This window comes from Staurois parvus, unplaced genomic scaffold, assembly GCF_062004578.1.
Source record: "Staurois parvus isolate SC_StPar_1 unplaced genomic scaffold, SC_StPar_1.0 ptg000029l, whole genome shotgun sequence".
Classification (NCBI taxonomy): Eukaryota; Metazoa; Chordata; class Amphibia; order Anura; family Ranidae; genus Staurois; species Staurois parvus.
In genome coordinates, this window is record NW_028317825.1 from 1,664,433 (window position 1) to 1,687,334 (window position 22,902).

General features: G+C 40.4%; 1 protein-coding gene across 1 annotated transcript in view; it reads right to left on the reverse strand.

Annotated features, from left to right (window-relative positions):
- The window catches only part of LOC149471050 (4-hydroxyphenylpyruvate dioxygenase), a 56,208-nt gene that overhangs the window by 16,425 nt on the left and 16,881 nt on the right, over positions 1 to 22,902 (reverse strand). The window contains exons 5-9 of the mRNA XM_089658022.1: positions 20,682 to 20,724; positions 15,036 to 15,118; positions 1,670 to 1,759; positions 1,256 to 1,362; positions 257 to 334 (exon numbers count right to left, since the gene is read on the reverse strand). Coding sequence (XP_089514148.1) covers positions 257 to 334; positions 1,256 to 1,362; positions 1,670 to 1,759; positions 15,036 to 15,118; positions 20,682 to 20,724 — 401 coding nt within the window. The remainder of the gene's footprint in view (positions 1 to 256; positions 335 to 1,255; positions 1,363 to 1,669; positions 1,760 to 15,035; positions 15,119 to 20,681; positions 20,725 to 22,902) is intronic.

The window sequence follows — 22,902 nt, forward strand, 5'->3', positions numbered from 1 at the left end:
CGTTTTTTAACACTCTCTGTTATTATTAAGTCTTTTAGAGACTGTGAAGAGTCCATGTATGTGCAGCTTTCATCATTTGTTTTGTAGTTGTGTTATTCTGCAGCATACTTTATGCATGCTATTTGCCATCTTGAACCTATTAAAAAAATGTCATAAAAGTAGCAAGCACATATTAATTGGACAGGTTATTTAATGCCTCTCTCTATGTTATTCCAAACCATTAGTTTGGTATTTAGTTATCCTAATATTTGCTTACCAGTCCACCACGGAGAGCATATCATCATTAGCTTGATTTCCAACAATGTGATCAACAAATCTAAGACAACCTGGTGGCCTGTGGGAGGAAAGGGGCAGAGCAGTGAATTGTTGTTGTATTTAACCATTTTTGTTTTACGTATATAAAAAATACACAATGTATATTACTGTTACCTTGTCCTCCCATTTGTAATTATGTACACCTCTCATGTACACATTTTATATATATGTTAATATGGTTATGTTATAACATTTGCTCTCAATAAAACTTCATTGTGAAAAAATACACAGTAATGGCCCAGGCTAATTCACTATCGGATGATTTCACAAAGCAAAGGGCAGGAACATCAGAATTAAGTGTAACTATAGGCAAATTTTTTTTTCATTATTTTGGATACAGAGGTGAGGGGTTAGAACCATTGTCCATTTTTTCTCCCTGTCTGTGTCATATATATTTGCGTGCTGTAAGAAACCAAAAAATAGACCTATATATACTGTATAAAGATGCATTGCATTTCAGGTTTAAATCTGAACTTCAGAAAACCGAAAAAAATCCCCTTGCAGTCCCACTGCCAGGATTAACTGCCTGTTTATGTCTAGGGGACTTGGTAAAGCACTTTTACTTACCTATTAGACAGTTCTCCACAGCCTCTTCTCTCCTATACTCCAGTATCTAAGGTCCTCTGACATCATCAAGATCGATGCAGGAACCATAACCCTGCACTGGATGTGAGGATGCTGAGAAACGATAATCCACTGCTGGAGCATGGAGTACCATCTGCTGGGGGATTGGAAGTATCTGGAAAGTAAACCTGCTTTCCCATCCCCTAGACATAAACAAGCTGGTAAATCTACAGTCCAGGCACAGCCCCACTGCTAGGGGTTTATAGGTTTCCTGGAGTTGGACTTTAAAGTACAGTGCAAGATCAGTCTATTTTAACAAAAGCTATTTTAATATTGTTTTTAAAAATAGGTGTGCCTATTATCACTATGAACTTACAGAGAAGAAAGCACCGGATCTCTAAACAGTGGCTCTTTAAAACCCGGGAGGAATAGACCTTGATATGGCCCCAGGTACTCAACAAGGGTATGTGTAGTATCTCCATACTGCAAAAGAAAAAAATAGTGAAATAGTAGCATGTTGTGCATTCTACAATGTCTATTAGTTCTCCTAGAAAGAATTTGCCGCAGGCACATAGCCTAGGAAGTGAAATGAAGTCCCCCCTCCCAGTGACTGTCAGAAGGGAAAACTAGCTCATCAGAAAGAAGCCAAAAGATCAAAGAGAAAGAGTTTAATCACTGGACAAAACAAGGCCTGCGGGGATAAGGGAAACAAATAGCAGCTTTCAATAATCTCTAGTGTCAGAAGAGAAATGATAATTCAATTAACCCTTCAATGAGAGTCAAAACGTACAGTTTGTAAAACAGCATATTTCACTTTGCCACCTTGATCTTCTTCAATCCATGGCTCTTTTACAACTATTGCCCCACGTTCTTTGGCTTTCTGTAAATAAGAAGGTCACACACAGAGTTAGGTTTTATAATTGAAGAGGTTCTCTTTGTTGCACCATTAAACATATGAAAGCCATGTAGAAAGCCTGCTGTTTTTAGTAAAGCTAGCCATATATGGAACAAAATTCGGCCAGTCCACCAGGGACCAGCCAAATTTTGATCCATGTATGGGCAGGCTGGTTGTACACAAGTCATTCTATCAATCGTCTGGTATACAATCAACCTGTTGGGGTATTCTGAAAAATCAGTGCCACCGGCTATAGCCTGCAGCACCGATCATTGTATTCTGATGGTGGGGAAGTCACCCCACCATCAGAACACAATGATTCAGTGGAGCGATTCTCCCATCCAGTGTGTGGATGGGGGGATTGGCAATTTTTTTTTCATTCAGCCTGCTGGTTGAATGAAAAAAAAAGTTAATAATGTATGGCCAACCTTAGTTCAAGCCTGGGGTCTCCAATCTTTTCAGTACATAGGCTACATTGTATATTTTACATATATTCCTGTGCTGAAGACTGTGAGTGTGTGTTGAGCATAGCCTCTGCTGACCTGTAGCCACACCACAATCTGTGCACATTGAAGATATGCCACTAACCCTTTAAGGCAAGAAAAAATCTTGTAGTGGGCAGGATGTCACCCTTTAGCTATAGCCTGGTGACCCCTGGTCTAGTCATAATAATTTATTTATTAATTTAGCCATATTAATTAATTTGCACAAGAGAGAGAGAAGAACAGTGCAGCCCAGTCTGTGAAATCAATCTGTGAAATCAGCAGTTATTGCTGACTACATGTAGAAACAGTAAAATAACAAACTATAGACAGAAATAACCAAATATTGATACCAATGCAGCAACATAAATCTGACAGTAGTTCATTGTATCCCCACAGTATTCAAAGCAAAGAAAAAAAATTGCCTTACATTTGCTTACATTAGAACTTAGAACATTAGGGACATATTTATGAAAAAAAATTGGCAGAGCTATTCATCCTGTGTACTTGCATGTACATTCCTTATGTGTGACTGCTGGCCAAATATACTTTTACTAAGCTATTGTCTTTTCAGGTTGAATGTTCTATATTCATAAGAACATGAATCAGGAAAATACTGTATTATGGCCACTAGATGGAGATAAGGTTTATATTAAATAATAGGAAGACATTCTCTCTATTCCTGCTCTGCTGGCAGATCAAAATGTTAGATTCATCCTCATTTTCATTCCTGGTGACATTGGTTATCATGACATATAGAGGAAAAATCTCCTTAACAGGGACACAGACAACAATATAAGCTTGCCAGTGGTTCTGACCCTTCACCACTCTATCCAAATCTAAAATCAAATCTAAACCAAAAAAAAAAAAAAAAAAAGTTTTGTCCTTAGATATTAGTAAACGTCATGTCTAAATAGATCGTACACTTGCAAATCATTGCCATTCTATTTGCCAGACACCTTTGTCTTTATTTTATTTCCACAAATAAAGAAGACATTTGAAGAGCTGATTATTCAGTTATAATATTAAACATTTGGTTTTTGTGTGGCATAACAAAAGCAGTTTTGCAATTATTAACTGGACAGTTCAGCAGAGGCGTCCCTAGGTTTGGTGTCACTCGGTGCCGGTGTAGCAGCACAATGAGTATCCCGACCCGTGAAGATATGTATCCCCTGAAGCAACTGCGCATGTGCCAGTTTCAGGCCGAAGCAGCTGATCTTCGACTTTAGCGCAGAGCTGCCACAGTTAACCCCTTACAGGCTGCAAACCACTGAAGCTGATCCCACAAATCACTATGAGTTGCAAGATCAGTTAGCCCCGTATAGGTTCAATGGGCGATCGGTTTCTTCGGCCTGAAACCAGCACATGCGCAGTTGTTTCAGGGGATACATATCTTCATGGGTCCGGGATACTCATTTTACCGCTACACTGGGGGCAGTTGTCACTGTGCTGGGAATCCGGGATCACCCCAATAACTGGACAGGACCTTCACAGAGCCCAGAAGCTCTGCTGGCATCCTGCTCCTGCACCCCCTGGTGTCATCCGGTGGGGCTTGCACCCCTGCACCCCCCTAGGGACGCCACTACAGCTCAGATATAGTCATTTTATGACTGAGGCTCCATCTCCACTTCAGCACATAAATATTTCACTGGAATATTTTGTTTTCCTTTTTCTTGGTGGCACTTATACTGTATTACACACTGTTTAATGGATAACATTGTTTTAATTGTCCTAAAACTTTCCACACAGGGACAGTCTGTGAAATTCTGGAGAGGTAGTGGCTCTCAATTTTGCTCGGTGACATTCTTAGTTGAAATTTGTCTTTCTTTTCTTTGTTTTTTATTTTATTTAGAAGGGTATGATTTGGGGTGTATTTAGGATAGTTTTGTTTATTTAATTTAGTGTTTTGTTTAATCTTACTTTTATAACTGTTTGTTTTTTTTCTTCCTGTAATAAAAAGTAAACTAATGAGGCTAGTAAGAATCCCTTTTTGATACAAGAACAGGTCCAGGATGTTTATCTATTTCAGCACTGGAGCAATTTTAAATTTTTTTGGCACACATGTAAAATCTACATTTTTGGCTATCTGCATTTTGCAGGCCACGCTGCCTGCACTGTGAAAGTGATTGGCAGTACCAGACCACTTTCACGTTACAGCCAGGAGCTGGCTGAAGAAACAGAGCACAAATTAATAGCTGCTTCATATGCTTTACCCTACACTCCTTGGATGCACCACTGCTCTTTAGCCTTCACTGAATCAGAGACTCATATGCTTTTCACCAAAATGCTGAAGCTGTGCCCAAATCTGCCAGTTGTTGCTGACATTTTCAGTGTAGTTATAAATTTCAGTTTTACTGATCCCTATCCAGCAATAGGGTGTTTGCTAGCAGCTCTGATTCTGCCCCGCCTCTTTTTCTTTTTGGCCCAGAAGTCCCTAAATACCCATCAGCAGATTTGACTTCTCCAACTCCAGGACCCTGGCATGACCCCTGTCCTCCCACTATCTTTATTTAGAAGGATCAGCATGACAGTTCAAAAGTCAAAACACATAGTCACCACATATACAAGAAGCGAGAGACCGTGTTACATCTGCGTTAGCCAAGAAGCATACACAGGACAAGGACCCATGAACCCTATAAACACAAAAAGGTGGTGGCCGGGTAGCGTTTCACACCTACACACCAGATCATACCGACCCTCCCATTTGTCCTCCCACTACCTGATGGTGCACCTCTATTAGAAGCTAATAGTGTGAAAGCATGCCAAAGTTCCAAAAATGGAGAAGTCAGCACTTCATGAAGGAACTACAGGACATTGAGATAACATTTTGTGCAGAGATAAAGTATTATGAAAGCATATTGTGGTCCTAACCACTTCCTGATAGACTAACGCACATGTGCAGTTGGGCCTTAACACCAACATTCACCACTTAGGAGTCCATAGTGCACCTCTGTGTACTGAGAGCATGCTCACTGATCAGGTAATCCACCTCTGTCCCCGTCCTTCAGAATCTCTCAAACAGCCTGCAAGAGGCGCCGGCATTGGGGTAAGGTAGGCATTCATGGCTCAATGAGAGAAAGTCAATCTTTTACCCTATCCACGCTAACAGCATGGTTGGAGGAATCTCTAATGCTGGCTGTCGTGGTACTCATAAAATTCCCCCACTGGATTTTCTGTGAGATATAGCAATTTGCATGAATTTACTAGAATCTACCGAACACTGAAATAACAGGCTTTGGGAAGCATAGCCTTTTTACTTTACTAGCTGTTATAAATCTGTTACTAGATATATAATTGCCCAGTTTGCAAGGTTTAGGATATAGAGGTGATGTGTTGTTGAAATAACTTTTTGGCCTACAATCAGCCAATTACCTCATAGCCACTAGCATTTTAGGAATGACTTTACAGCTGGAACACGCATCAGAGTCTTTAAAGACATTTAGGCATCACCCTAATAGTTCTTATCTAGAAGAAACTTGAGTATGATCTAAATAAAATCAGGCTAGTCATTATGTAAAGTATACCTTTAGGTATAGTAAGCAATATGTGACAAAGAAGGGAAATAATGGTTTATGATAGTAAAGGTTTCATCCCTGTAAAAGTAACAAAACTGTATTCCTTTGTGTATCTGTGTCAGGAAGTCAAATTGCATGCTTTAAGTGTCTTATACGTGTTCTGTGGCACTGAAGACAAAGGGAAATCTTAAAGCAGAACTCCACTTAAAATTATTTTTCCATGCAGTGGGGCGGTGCCCGCACTGTATGAGTTAACTGCTCGTTTTGTCCAGGGGCTCTGGGTAAAGCTATACCTACCCTGTCCTCCGCGTGGAAAACCACGCTCCCCCATGTCCAGCTGTGGACTGCTCATGCTATCCTCAAGTCTGGAGCCAGTCTATGGGCATGATGACGTTAGGAAAAGCCCATCCACAAGACCACTAGCATAAGTATATCTCCACTTTCCAAACCCCTAGACAAAAACGAGCATTTAACCCAAGCAGTGCAGGCACAGCCCCACTGCATGGGAAAATACAATTTCTGTCCAGAATTATTCTTTAAGGAAGAGAGCAGTTTTAAACAAGGTGACTAAACTATATTAGTCTCTCTGTTCTGATTTCTTCACTACACCTTCTCTTCTGACCATACTAAGATCATTTACAAACAAGCTATCAGACTCTTAGATGATCCTTTCATGCCCCAACATGCACATCCTTTACTGCCAGGAGCACTTGCTTAACTTTCAGAGATGGAAAAATTCCAACCTGCCAAATCCCTTGGGATGCTAGTCTCCTGAAGTGCTTAATTCCCCTATTTTCCACATTCACAGTATTATTTTTACTCCACAAATCCAGAGGCACTTTAAATAGTTATTTCAGTAGACCATTTTGCCTGTTTTACTGTAAGATAGACTTTTTCATTCATTGGCCTTCTATAGATTGGCTTTGGCTTGACAGCAGTTCAGGTTTTTAGTGGTCCAACATGCCCCGTGTTCAGTTCTCCAGTCAGCACAGCACTACTGATTGCAGCACTGGGCAGGGGGTTTGAGGACCGCTGGAGACCTGGGGTGCTGCATTGTCTTGTACAGCAGTCTAGGGTATTACAGTGTTAAATGTATTAGCAAATTTAGATACACTAACAAATGGAAGCCAAACTCCAGCTCATACGTCATAATCAGCTACGGCAAACAGTTTTTTTTCCTTTTAGGATAAAGGTTTTGCATGAATAAATAAAAGCTGATCATTTTAATGATCCTTGCCAATGTTAAGTGGTTTGTCTCATCCATGGAAACTGATACATTCTGCTGGAGACTTGTAGATGGAAAACAGAAGAAAGAAAGCCTAAAAAAAGAAAACTAATACAGACAATGCATCTAAGAATTGGTAATCTGCAATATAATAAATGTTTGTTTTTGGGTTTAATGCTGCTTTAAAGTGTTAGCTGAATGAATGCAGCTTTAATTTGTGAATAGTTTGCTTATATAACTCTACCCGCTCCTTTGATTGATGACGCTGCTGCCCAAAGTTTCCCTCTTTTCCAGAATGGATTAGTGCATTTACTCTTAGTATAGATGTCTACGGATAGCTTTTGGTAGTGCAGTACCCCCCTTTCCTAGAGAATTCCTATTTGTGGTGCCTTGCAGATGCCAGCAGGTGCTGGACACATGGAGGCTGGTGCGTACTGGGAGGAATACTACATATACATCGCATGCTTTTTTTCTTTTTTTTTTTTTGTTAGATCGTAATTGAAATGGCAATGCGTTCTATTGGCTGCAGCACAGTGCAGTACGGTGGATTGCATCACACCACCCTGCTCTAAAAAAGTACTGCATGCATCTGCAGTGATGTGAATGGCCTGATAGGGAACAAGGCTTTTTGTCTTGTCTTGCATTGGGACTGCACTGGGCAAGGCTGTCCCGCACAGTTTCAACACACCTAGGGGTTTATTTACTAAAGCTGGAGAGTCCAAAATCAGACTCCCTTCTGCATAGAAACCAATCAGCTTCTAACCTCAGCTTGTTCAATGAAGCTTTGGCAATGAAACCTGGAAGCTGATTGGTTTCTATGCAGAAGTGAGTCTGATTTTGGACTCTCCAGCTTTAGTACATAAACCCCCTAGTGTCAATGGGCCTCTTGGAACCCTCCAGAGCTGAAAAAAGTACGAGTATATTTGAGGACAAAATTACTTGAGAAACAAAAGCTGACATTTGAATGCTGGCTACTGTAACTACGAAAAACTAGCAGTGAGTAACTTTCCAATACTCCCATAGTAGTATAGCAGATGATATATAATGCAGCTGCACCATCTAGTGGGCATATCATACAACTGCTGAAAGTTTTGCAACGAGGGCCCTAAACAGAACATACATACATTACTTCTACAGTGTATGCTTAAACGCCCAAAGCTTCCATATCATTTATATGCAGTGTGACTGTATTGTTATTCATTTGACTTTTTTGCTACAGCACATTGGTCATTGGTTAAAATACTCTGTGCGAGCAGCATGCTAGAGAGTAGGACTGCTGTACCCCCCCCCCCACTACCCCTCGTTCTGTGCTTCAGTTAATAGTACTCATGGTCTTTGATCAACGCTGTTTATCATAGCAATGGACAATGGACAGGGGGTGATCACTAGAGAGCCAGACTGCTCTGCTCTGGTTTGACTCTCCAGCATGCTGCTAGGCCAGGGTGTTTTAACCCATGCTGCAGCACAAAGTAAAAAGAGAAGCATATTTGTTACTACATATGACTGCATTACAGGATTGCATTATAGTAACAAATATCTAAGCTTCAATTGGAATATAATTACATTCAAGGTTACATAACCTAGGTATCCTTGAGGTACCTCTAAACAGAAGGAAATGATTGTAGTGAATGGGGACTAAGTGTATAGGAGTAGAGGGAAGCATTGTTTAGGTAAAGATTAAAGAAATGTATATGGTGGTAGGGAAACAATCTAGTGCAAAGTCTTTATAAAAAAAATGATTCAGTCTAATAATAGTCTTTTAAATTCCTGTAATTATTGTAATTTTGCATCAGAGTACATAAAATTATTCTAAAATTTTAGCACTAAGCCCTATCCCCCGTCCCTTTCCATTAATCATATATATATATATATATATATATATATATATATATATATACACACACAGTGGGGCAAAAAAGTATTTATTTAGCCATCAATTGTGCAAGTTCTCCCACTTAAAAAGATGAGAGGCCTGTAATTGGCATCATAGGTAGACCTCAACTATGAGAGACAAAATGAGAAAAAAATCCAGACAATCACATTGGCTGATTTGGAAAGAATTTATTTGCAAATTATGGTGGAAAGTAAGTATTTGGTCACTCAGGGTGTCTCTATTATGCAGACTGTACTGTATGGGCTCTTCTCTGACACCTCCACTATATATACTGTATATTGGATATGTCACACCACTCCTTTGTGTATACTGTTCTGTATGTTTTATCCGCTCCACTGAATTACAGTGCTGTATATTTTATACTGGACAGCCACTCCACTCAGTATACATTACTGGACATTTTGCATTTCACATTGCTCCAATCTGCTTATTGTGCATTATATACCTTGCATACATTGTGCTGTACACTATCTACTGCTAACTCTTACACTTTGTACACTGAACTTTACCTTATGTACTTTAAAGCTCCTTACTATATACTCCACTGTATACTATACTGTATATTCCAAATCACTGCACTCTGTACTGTCCACTATATACTTTACACAGCTCTGTGTTATATACCTTCCTGTATGCTATACATTCCACACTTCTCCACTGTGTACATTCTACCACATAAGATGTTTAACTGGTGTTTTGGGGACTGCATGGGGTCCTCTTGTTCCTGCTTGTGGCCCCTGGTATTTTTGTTTTTCTCATAAAAAAGGTTTTGATCATATTTATTTTTTTCAGTAATTTTCTTTTTTTTTTTAAAACATTGTAATGCCTTCTTCTAACACTGTGGGGTGTAGTTATCAAGCAGTGAATGTGACGTTCACCAAACATTTACTGCAAGTGAATCAATTTAAAATTTAAAACACATGCACCTGGAAAATAAACTTTCAGTGTATGTTTGATAGAAGTTGCATTCGCTTCTTTATAATTCACTGTCCTGTTCTCTGTGTATAGCCAAGTGCAGAGAGAAAAGCTGCTGGGAGACATTTGTTTATAAACAAACCTCTTATGACCATGATTGTATATCAGGGTGATCACATACTCAAGAACCATGCTGATTGGTTCCAGACATTAATATTAGATATAGAGCTTTTAGTGACAGATTGAACTCAGGACTAGCAGTGCTCAATAGCATTGCATCGTCACAGTATAAGGAACTGTGCTTGATAATGTACACTCTGGGGGTTATTTACTAAAATGGGAGAGTGCAAAATCTGATGCGACTCTGCATAGAAACCAATCAGTTTATCAGTTTTGTTACCAAAGCTTAATAGAACAACCTGATGTTAGAAGCTGATTGGCTACCATGCACAGCTGCACCAGATTTTGAGTGCACCTGTTTTAGTAAATCTACCCCCCCCCCTTTTTTTTCTATGAATGTTGTAAGTTGTAATAGTTACTGTAATGTTATATATGAAATCTTTGTCTAAAGAATCAAATTACAAAGCTTTGTTGACTTGACACAAGAAGACAGTTATGCGGCCATTATTCTGAGATCATCTAGAAAATGGACAAAAAATGTATTCTATTATATAACCAGGCCCAACAGCCTACTTAGGATTTGTACGGCAGATCTTAGAAAATAAAGATAATTTCTGTTAGGTGTAACATTATCTATTATGAACCAAGTGGGTACAAGCCACTGAACAAATACATTCCTAAGCTGATCTTTACTATAAATATGTATTTGATTGCGGCAGTAATTTGTGCTTCTAGGCCTTTGCCTTATTTTCCTCCTCGTGAAGCCTTCACAACGCCTCTTCACTCCATTAGCTTATTTGATTTGGCTGTAATGTCACTGAGATCAGAACTTTGCCCAGTCTTTTGCAAACAGCTTTTTTTCTTTTTTTTCAGATTAAACAAGCCTGTCTTTCAAAGCGCCGTCATGTTTGTTCTCATATTAAATCTTAACCACAGTTTGTGTGTCACACTACAACTAGAATTTCTTACTCCTGAGGTCACATATTTCTATCAGGTAGACATAAACTACATACTAATGAGTCAAGGTGCCCATAAACATTGGATTATAGACTCCCTTATCTGGTTATTTTCTAATGTCTACGAGGCAGTAGCAGACACCACAGGCCAAAGTTTCATGGGCAATAGCCAGTGGTGGATTCAGGGTATGGCATATACGGCAGGTGCCCTGGACGCCACTTGGAGGGGGCACTGAGCCACTCGTCGAGTGGGATGGTCAGGGCCATCAATAGGTGGGTACAAGTAGCCCTTATTTACCAGACCCAGGGAGACTTTGATGTGAATGGGTCTTTGATGTGAAAGGGGGACTAAAATATGGGTGCCAGTTGTTTGGACATTTTTGGCACAATTTCTGCTTGCCATAAATGTTTTTTTTCCCTAGATATGCCCCTGTCAATAGTAATCAAACAGGATGGAAAACCTTGTCTGATTCCTATTTTCTACCCCCTGATAAACTTGGACCAGAAGTGTCTACAGATTTCTTCTACCCCACTCATCTGCATATCCCAAAGTTAGGAGCCTAAGGGCAATCAGATTATGCCTAAGGGTGACACTGCTTTCTAATAACTGTGGTGTCCGTTATAGCTGCTGTGAAGACTTTTGGCCAGTGCTTGCTGTTTGTTTAGTTATTTACTTTGTAAATATAAAAGACAAATACATGACATATGAGCAAGTGAGTGGCACGTGCAGGCACAATCACATACCTTTACACAGGGGTGTATCTGCTGTGAGGCAAACAGGGCGTTTGCCTTGGGCGGCGTTTTTCAGGGGGGCGTCGCCACCGCCAGGCAGAAGGGACCAGTGTCGTCTCGGCAGTGTTTGGGCAGTCTCGGCAGTGCTTGGGTGGGGGGGCTAACTTGGCAGTGCTTGGGCGTGGGGGGGGGGGGGTAGTCTCAGCTGACCATCTCCTGTATCTTGTCCGCAGCCTCCTGTATCCTGTCCACAGTCTCGGACCGTATCCTGTTTGCAGTCTCCTGTATCCTGTCTGCAGTCTCTGACCGTCTCCTGTATCCTGTCCACAGTCTCCTGTATCCTGTCTGCAGTTTCTGACCATCTCCTGTACCCTGTCCGCAGTCTCTGACCATCTCCTGTGTCCTGTCCGCAATCTCCTGTATCCTGTCCACAGTCTCTGACCGTATCCTGTCCGCTGTCTCTGACCGTATATCCAGTAGTATGTCAGCAGTCTCTGACCATCTCCTGTACTATGTCTGCAGTCTCTGACCATCTCCTATACTATAGCTGCAGTCTCTGACCATCTTCTCTACCATATCCACAGTCTGTGACCTTCTCCTGTATCCTGTCCACAGTCTCTGACCATCTCCTAGATCCTGCCTGCAGTCTCTGACCATCTCCTGTATTATGTCTGTAGTCTCTGACTATCTCCTGTATTATGTCTGCAGTCTCTGATCATCCCCTGTAGTGTGTCTTCAGTCTCTGACCATCCCCTGTACTAAATCCGCAGTCTCTAACCAACTCCTGAGGTGGAGCTCTAATGGGAACAGCTGGAGCCTAAACAGGATAGGATGATGTTTACAGAAGAAGGGGTGGATCTTAAACAGGAAGGAGAGGGATAAATGTAGGTGAGCGGTCGCCGATTTTAGTCTTGCCTAGGGCAGTGCAAAACCAAAATACACCACTGCCTGTATGTCGACTCTTTTTTCCGGATTCAGTGGCGCGCATGTGGTTGGACAAAGCTTGAGTTTGGACTCAGCCAATCAGCTGTGTTCAGCCAAAATTGGCTGAAATCAGTTGCCAATCATACACAGAGCTTTATGACTAAAGCTGTGTAAGCTGAAACGCGTCAAACTACTGTATCTGTGATGCATGTACTTTGGTCTTTATAATAAATCAAGCTTTTTAGAGCAGTGGCGATAGCGCTGATCATTTTCTCTATTGAATTACTTGCAACTTAGCAACTGTGGATCAAGCACCCTCTGCTTCAAACTACAAGCAACTAGACTAGTAGCAGCACCTTTTTCTTTGTTGTTTCCAATCACACACAGTTTTGTGCTTACAAAAACACAGAATTCTGTGTACAGGAAGCAGTGATCTGACCTGTCTTCTCCCTGGAAAGCAGGGAGAAAAACATGCCAGATAGTAAAGTAAAGCAGCACACATTACACATTGTTAGGCACACAGTTAACCTTTTGATTGTCCCTTTGTCCCTAGATGTTAACCCTTCCCCAGCCAGTGTCATTAGCACAGTGTCAATGTACAATATTATCACTTATCGCTGTAACAGTGTCACTAGCAATGTCAGTGTCAGTTAGTGACCCCCCAGGATAGTGTCTGTTAGCACCAGATTGCCCACCACTCTATCACAGTCCCACTATAAGTTGCTGATCACCACCATTGCAGCATAGAAGAATACATGTTGGCCTCAATTTATGCAGTAATTTGATTTTCTATTGGATATGTTTTATAACAGAAATTAGAAAATATTTTTTATTCAAAATGTTCGGTCCTTTTTCATTTATATAATACAAAATTGAAAACCCAGTGGTGATCAGATACCACCAAAAGAAATCTCTATTTAAAAATTTAATTTGGGTGTTGCAAGAACGTGCAATTGCCAGTTAAAATAACGCAGTGCTGAACAGCAAAAAATGCCCTCATCACAATGGAGGTAAAACCTTCCAGAGGTCAAGTGGTTCAAATGGAACTTCAATACTGTAGCTGTTAACCTTTGAAAAGTAGAGTCTGTGGAGTTGTTTGCATCAGTGGGAGAAATTATATTGCCCCACAGCTGGTGTCAGTGGGAGGAATAGTGCCCCACAGTTGGTGTCATTGGGAGGAATAGTGCCCCACAGTTGGTGTCAATGGGAGGAATAGTGCCCCACAGTTGGTGTCAGTGGGAGGAATAGTGCCCCACAGTTGGTGTCAATGGGAGGAATAGTGCCCCACAGTTGGTGTCAGTGGGAGGAATAGTGCCCCACAGTTGGTGTCAGTGGAAGGAATAGTGCTCTTTTGCTGGCATCAGTAGGAGGAATAGTGCCTCATATCAGTGGGAGAAGAGGTGCCCCAAGGGTCGGATAAAAGAGCACAAAATTGGGCAAAAAATTAGGTAGAATCTTTTTTTGCCATCACTCTTCTATGTTTCTATTGGTAATGCTCTCTCCCTACCCCTACCTCCTTTAATTCTGCTTTTCTTTTGATTTGGACAGGGACATTTTACAGGGAATTGGTGATTAAAGTACTGTATAACTAAAGGCAAATCTTCTTTTTAAGTTTTGGACAGCGTGGAGGTGGATTAGAACACCTAGTAGGTTTTTATTGCTGTCTATGCCCCTATCAGGGAGATTCACCCTCTTTTTGTCCTGTTTGCCATTATCATTGAAATTGAAAAAAAAGAAAATCTCACATTTTGGGTTGTTGCCAGAAATGTAATACAGGGAAAATTTTCCAATGGGGACACTAGTTCTGGTGACCTGGGGGTCCCCAAGGAGTTCTCTTAATTTGCTGGGATTATCTGTCACTTCTTGTTTTGTCTATGGGGCAGTAAAGGTACATCTCCCCAATGGGACATATAGGGCAAAAACATAACTGACAGGGGTTATAACCCTCCCTTGCTCTATCCAAAATGAAAAAAACATGCCTATAGTTCTACTTTAATTTAAAATTAGCATAGATACATGTAGCCAACACATTGTACCATTCTAACATTCTACTACCTAAGATTTTCTTGGGACAGATAAGGTTTAATAGAGAACTGTAAAGACAGATTATTTACCAGGATCTTAACTAAATACATATTCTTCAAATTTACTCTTTTCATATATGTGACTACATACTATATATTATTATAATATACAGTATGTAGGGTATAAGAGAGATATCTAGTCCTAGGAGGTGACACAATTAATGTGTTCTTTGGGAAAATGTAATGATAGCGTCTTATTCTTTTTTTTTTCTGTCTGATAAAATTAAACACTTTTTTCATGATTACAAACATACTTTGTTAGATGTTTAAACACTTTTATATCATCATGTAATTATCTGGGTACAACCACTCAATGGTTGTTGTGTGATATATGCTATGTATATACAGTAGATTCTGTAGAAAAGTAACATTATACCACTAAACATTTCAACTGATAATATAAACCAGGAATACCTGAAATAAAAAATCACAGTCTTCAACCTGGAAAGCTATGTCTTTCACGCCATCTCCATGCTTGATTAAATGTTCACCCATCTCTGATAAAAATGGAAGAAACGCATTATTGGAACAGTTGTTGTCATTGGTATTTTTACTCAAATGTTTTGAAGTTCATTTTAGTTTTTCTCTGGTGATGTTGTCAAAATTGGTACCAGAATTAAAGCAGTATTGCTTACTAATCCTTAAATGTGGTGTCTGCATTCATTTTTTAGGGTTTTTTTCCTTCATTTTCACCTGGTGATCTGGCCAATACACTTCCGGTCTAAATCTGGCCATACCAAACCTACGGCTGATCGATGTGAAATTTTCCAATATGTCCCTTGGATGTCTATCGAGCAGAGAAGCCCACGCATGGACTGAATTTCAATCAGTGTACGGCCAGCTTTGGGATGTCTCCACTCTGAATGGAGGAGCAACAAAGACCTTTGGACAGCAGCATTGTCAATCTAGGGGATGGTAATGGTAAATGCACTAGTAGATTTAGATGATCCTGACTAATAAATCAGAGCTGAACTCCACATAGCACTTTTAAAGCAGTTAGAGCAAGTTTTTTTTCTCCTTTTAGGATAAAGGTTTTACATTAAATAAATAAAGACGACCACTGTGAGCACCCCTGTCAGTGTTGAATGGTTTCTCTCAACCCTCTAATTGCCACTTTTGCTGGACAGGTTGGTCTGTTACAGTGGTTGTACACTTTTGATATGAAAAATTAAAAAAGTATATCCTTTTTCATCCCAGTAACACCGATCCCAATTTTGAAATTGTGCAACTTACAGTGAAGTCACACAGTTTCAAAGTCAGATGACATGCCGATTTGAGGTGCGATTTGCAAGACAACTCACACGGATGTCTTTGCAAATCACACTAGAATTAGTGCATGTACTACTTTAGAAATAGGTGCGGCTCCAACCATATCCACTGTAATTGAGGACAATAGGGTGCGACTTGCCATGCGATTTTCAAGTCGTATGGCATGCAAATCGCATGCCAAGTTGCATCCGGTGTGACCAGGGACTTATAGTGTGTACTAGCTTCAACCCAAGACACCTAGTGTGATTTCCATCTCTTTTCTCATCCCTCTGCTATCCATATGAGTGTCTTCTGACAGATAATGCTGACAAGACAATCTGAGGATACAGCCCCCCCCCCCCCCCCTCCAGCACACAGCAGGTAATTGTCAGCCTCAGCCAATGCATGTTTCCCTATGAGACTGTGTGGAGGGAGGCTGTCCTACTCGTTTCTTACCACTCCGGTCTCAGATTGCACTCAGCTCCCTACTCTATTCTGTACAGTAAGTAACATCAGATCTCTGCCCACTTCCTTCTGGAGCTCAGAAATGCTGTGTAAAATGTGTGCTTTGGGAGGCCGTAGAGGAGAAAGGCCTGTAGATAAACAAATACAGTGGAAGAGAATTTGTTTAATCTCTGTGTATCACCTGAGGCCAGTCACTTCACTGGGTGTATGTAAGGGTTTACAACCACTTTAAAAAGGAAGATGAAAAATAACACACATACTGGCCAGATCACCAGGTGAAAATAAAGGAAAAAAGCCTAAAAAAAGAAATAGAATACAGCTACTACATCCAAGAATTATTAACAATATTTTCTTGCTTTCCGCTGTAAGTCAAAAGAAGGCTTGACATGTAATGTACATTGACTCTTAATTTATGTGGCAATGCTTTACTGAGTGCAATGGACTCATGATGCTCATGCATTGTATATCAGCAAACATATTACTGATGTGGTACCCAAGAGCAGAATGGACACACAAAATTAATTTTTATTTTATTGTTTTTTACATGGCTCCAAAGTCTAAAGGGTTTTCATTCTCTGCAAGGTAACAAATCTTCCACTGTGTTCACCCCTCCCCCTCCCTAACACTTACACTGTATCGATCCAGCGCTATGCCTGGCTGCAGGTCTTTTCACCCTCTCTTCCTGGTCTCACAGGCTTTGCTGAGAACAGAGGGGCCATTGGCTCCTGCTGCTGTCAATCAAATCCAGTGAGCAGAGAGCTGGGATGAGGCAGATCTGTGCTGTGTGTGCCTATAGACACACAGCCCAGCTGGAAAGCAAGCTTTTACATCTGAGACTTTCTTTGAGTGTAAACATAGAAGTGGAGGAGCCAAGACCACATTAGAGGAGGATTGAGGTGGCTTTGTACCATTGCACAGAGCAGGTATGTATAAACCTGTTTATTATTTTGATTAAAAACATATTAGACTTTACACTCACTTTAAGTCAGTTTAAGGAGGTTGACCATCCCAAAAGTGTCACCTTACTTTGATAGAGACCAGTCATCTTAGTTTTGTATCATACAAGATTTCACTATGTCTAGTCTAAAAGGCCTATAAACATAGCAGGGTGCTCGGAGATGCAGACACAATCTGACTACCCTCTGGCACCTGTGTGCACTCCATAAACACAGAGGTTTGGCTTGACTGAACGTCCATGTTTATAACAGTTGGAAGGGGTGGGAGAAGAGTAGTGCTAGAAGACGCTGCCACTACCAATTGCCATGGAGAGAACCAAATAATCAGGGAAGTTGTCTGTGGATGCACAAATTATTAACATTTATTTAAATTCTAAACTAAGAGGTCATCAGGAACATTTAAAGCAGTAATAGGGCTCATGTACACGAGCAGCTGCTAAACTTGAGTTTTAGAGCTTTTGGCATCTTTTTGCCAAAGCTCCTAAACTCAACTCCATAAAAGCCTGTGTCCATGTACACATAGGCTTTTAGCAAAGTTTATGAGCTGCCACGGTTAGGCGAGGTTAAACCTCCCTCTCCTGAACGCAGAAGAATTGCGTTCAGGATAGGAACATGTTGACTGCCAGCCGCGGGAGAACGCAAAATGCAGCAAAATCGCGGTACCGCGGTTGCTGCGATTTGCGTTTTCCCACAGCCGGTGGTCAGGTTAGGCTCGTGTACATGGAGCCTTAAACCCAAAACAAAAAATGTAATATATGGTAGCTTACCAATTATTAGATGTGGCTGCATTAGCTTTTTTTAAAGGCTTTTTACCCTCTCTTTTCACTTGGTGATCTGACCAGTAACATACCTCCTTTATTAGAGTGCCTATACTCTGGATGAAGAAGCTCATAGACACCTTTGGACAGCAGCATTGTTAATATCGGGGGAGGGGCGTGTTAAACGCACTAGCAGATTTAGATACACTAACAAATTGAAGTTAAACTCCAGCTAACACTTAATAATCAGTTACCTCGACGGTTTTGTGCCTTTTGGGATAATGGTTTTACGTAAATAAGTAAATAAAAGCTGATCACTGTCAGTGGTAAATGTCTCACCCCACTAACTGCTGCATCTACAGGACAGATTGCTCTTTTGAAAAACAACAGACTTACTGGCTGAATCACCAGGTGAAAATAAAAGAAAAAGAGCCTAAAAAAAGAAAACAAATGCAGCTATTACATTTAGTCTTACACTAGTGCGGGTGGAAGCCGCTACGGGACCCACACTTCTTCCTGCAGCTGCAACCACCTGCGAACAAAAACGGGACCTGCAGGCGGGTGCCATTAATCTTAATGGCACACCACCTGCACTGGAAATCGCAGCTGCACCAGGAACCACACTGTAGTGCGGTTCCCAGTGCAGGCTGCGATTTCTGGAAAGGTGCAGGGACCTTTTTCCTGCGTTTTGCAAGACACGGCAGCCCATTCAAACAAATGGGCAGCCGTGCTGTGTCCCGCAAAACCGCACTAGTGTGAACCGAGCGTTAACAATTGGTAAGTTGCAATATAATAAATGTTTGCTTTTGGGTTTAATACTGCTTTAGGACTGAAAAGATTACTACTGTTCACATAGGCATGCAGATGAATATGTTGTCAGTGGTACCATCATTTTAAATACATGCAACACACTATTTTCACACACATGCGATTTATAATAAGTGTGAAAATGACAGTTCCAAGGTATACATTTTTTTAAGGTATTGAAACAGTAGATCAGTATATAATTAATAGCCATACATTGATCAAATGTATTTAGACGTGGATTTTGGACATGGCAAAAACTGCATTGTATACAGTGCCTTGAAAAAGTATTCATACCCCTTGAAATTGTTCACATTTTGTCATGTTACAATCAAAAACGTAAATGTATTTTATAGGGATTTTATGTGATAGACCAACACAAAGTGGCACATAATTGTGGAGTGGAAGAAAAATGATAAATGTTTTTCATAATTGTTTAAAAATAAATATTTGGAAAGTGTGGCATGTGTTTGTATTCAACCCCCCTGAGTCAATACTTTATAAAACCACCTTTTACTGCAATTACAGCTGCAAGTCTCATGTCTCTACCAGCTTCGCACATCTAGAGAGGGACATTTTTGCCCATTCTTCTTTGCAAAATAGCTCAAGCTCTGTCAGATTGGATGGAGGGCGTCTATATAGCAATTGTCAAGTCTTGCCACAGATTCTCAATTGGATTCAGGTCTGGACTTTGACTGGGCCATTCTAACACATGAATATGCTTTGATCTAAACCACTCTATTGTAGCTCTGGCTGGATGTTTAGGGTCGTTGTCCTTCTAGAAGGTGAACCTCCGCCCCAGTCTCAAGTCTTTTATAGACCCTAACAGGTTTTCTTCTAAGATTGCCCTGTATTTGGCTCCATCCATTTTCCCATCAACTCTGACCAGCTTCGCTGTCCCTGCTGTAAAGCATCCCCACGACATGATGCTGCCACCACCATGTTTCACGGTAGGGATGGTGTGTTCAGGGTGATATGCAGTGTTAGTTTTCTGCCAAACATAGCATTTTGCTTTTAGGCCAGAAAGTTCAATTTTGGTCTTATTTGACCAAAGGACCTTCTTCCACATGTTTGCTGTGTCCCTCACATGGCTTCTCACAAACTGCAAACAGTACTTTGTATGGCTTTCTTTCAATAATGGTTTCTAAAAAATGTTTAAACCCATTTATCATTGTCCTTCCACTTCACAATTATGTGCCACTTTGTGTTGGTCTATCACATAAAATTATTTTTTTTTTAAATAAAATGTATTTTTTTCTTGACCTGTGTGTTGGTTGGTTAATTGTGGCTGATGAATCCTTAGTAGACTCTTGCTAACTGAATTGTGGTTTCATACAGTGAGTTTAGAATGTATTTGCTGTTGATTTATCAGTCAGATAACCTCCAGGCTTTCTCATGGTGGTCATTTGGCTAGAAGCATTTAGGCAGTTGGTAGTTAGTGGCTTAGTCATTAATTCGGCTGTTCTGGCGGCACATCCTCCTCTTAGGTGAATTGTTTGCTTCCCTTGCAGTCTCCTTTTTATTTGAGATGTGGTAAACATAGGTCATGTTAAAGTATCAATTTCATTAACTATTTGAAGTAGATCTTCAGACATTTTAGTAGAGCGTGGAAGAGTTAGAATCTCTGTCAATTTTGTATTTTTACAGGGAAGTAAGGAGATCATTCCTACATGGTCATAGACATCAATAAAAACTGAAAAAAAGCTTTTGACTTCCTTCCCACTCTATTCACAGCTAAGAATCATTTGGGCTTGAGTACTACCTAAATATCACATTTATATACTGTATACAGCATGAAATAAAAAAAAATAATAAAAAAAAAAACATACCTCGATTACCCGGATTTAGTGGGGATTCAAACACGAAAACAATCTAAAATACAAAACAGAACAATCCTTTGTATATTTAAATATCCATAAAGAATTAGCAATCCATAACATGGTTTCAATTAAGAGAATTGGGAATTCTCAAAACAATGCGATGTGTGGAAAGTCACATATGTATGTTGTTGTAAAATTCCAGTTACTACAAGGAGAGTGTCAGAGTTGCATTTGGAGATGCAGTAATGGGGATAGGGGATCATTGTTCAGAGGTGAGGTAGGCTGCTGGCCAAAGCTGCTCTACACCTTTGCTACATTAACACAAGCAATGTGTATTCTGTAATTGTGACTCAAGTAGAACTAAGGGCAAAACTTTTCTTTTGTTTTTTTTTTTTTTAGTTTTGGATAGAGTGGTGAAGGATTAGGACACTTGACACATTTTTATTGCTGTCCCTGCCCCAGGTAGGGGGATTCACTGTGTATTTTTACTGTTTACCATTATTACCAATACTGAAAGTGAAAAAGAATCCCAAATTTTGAGTCGTTACCAGAACAGGAATAGAAGGGAAATCTTCCAATAAGGACACTAGTTCTGGTGATATTAAAAGTTTGGTTATTTAAAAAAAAAAAAAAAAAAAAACATGCCATCCTTACCTGCTCTGTGCAATAATTTTGCACAGAGCAGCCCCGATCCTCTTCTTCTCGGGTCTCCCGCCTGCGCTCCTGGCTCCTCCCCCTTGACCAGTGCCAAGTGCAATCCACTTGCTATTGAGGCACTTGTGCATGCTGTCTCCCAAGCCCTATGCATCCATAAGACACAGAGCCACGGCTCAGCCCCACCCCCACTCTCTCCCCATTGGCTCACTGTCTGCGATTGACAGCAGTGGCTCTCACTGCTATTTCAGCCAGTGAGGAGAGAGCAACTCGGGACTCCTGAGGCTCCTGTGCACATCTCTGAATCAAGAGAGGGCTCAGGTGAGTATTATGGGGGAGCTGCACACAGAAGGTTTTTTTTCTGTAATTGTGACTAAAATAGATCTAGAGGCAAAACATTTTTTTTTTAGTTTTAGATAAAGCGGCAAGGGATTAGAACACTTGACAGGTTTTTATTGTCTCTGCCCTCAGTTAGGGAGATTCACCATCTATTTGTACTGTTTACCATTATCACCAAAAGTAAAAGAAAATCCCAAATTTTGGGTCACCATCAGAACAGGAATAGAGGGGAAATCTTCCAATGAGGACACTAGTTCTGGTGACACCCTTGGATTCCCTTGCTTTGGGGAGATTTCCTTTCACTTCCTGTTTGGGCTATGTGACAGGAAGTGAAGGGAAATCTCTCCAATGGGGCACAGATAGTAAAAAAAAAATAAATAAACTGGACGGGGTTATAACCCTCCCCTAATCTAAAATGAAAAAAGCTTTCGCTTTTAGTTGCATGGTAAGCCAATTGTCGTAGCTGCCCTACACGTTCCTTTCACTAACACAAGCAGGATCTGGATTACGATTTTGATGAAGCGTGATTACCAAGAAGCTTCCAGGCAAACAGGTATATCTGACCCAATCAAGGGTTATTACATTCAGTATTTAATGCTATAGAAAAAACAGTGGGGCATACTGCTTGATTATGAAAAGTGGAGCAACATCAACAACAAGCAAGAGACTCTTTTTTAACATTAATAACTTTTTAGGGATTGGGAACATTTTGTGTATTTTTTGCTTTAGTTTTGTTTTATCCTTTTCTTTCTTGATTTTACCTTTTACTATTCAAATATAATGGGATTCCCTAGGTGGTTACCATGTTACCACACTGTCTGAAAACTAATAATAGATCACTCGCCACAAATGCACCAAAGCGTTCCTTAATCTGACTTTATTGTAAAGTCACCAAGAGGAGCAACTTTCAATGTGTCGGAGCCACGTAGGGTCCCATTTGTCAGGCAGTAAGACAGATAAAGGGCCTGTGTGACCTGCTCCAAGCTGGTTTTGAATTCCCATAAACTTGTACGAAAATGCAAAACCAACATCCATCACCACAGGCCCTCAGATTATGAAATGCTTTGGTGTGCCATTGACATGTGACCTTTTGTTTGAAGTTGATGGAGCCTGATCACTAAAACACCCTCATTACGGAACCTGTGTCACTAGCTCTCTCTGGTGTTCAGGTGGGCCTTCCATTTTCTTTAAAATGTATAAACTGAGTTATTTAGTTCTGCTTTAAGATTAAAATAAA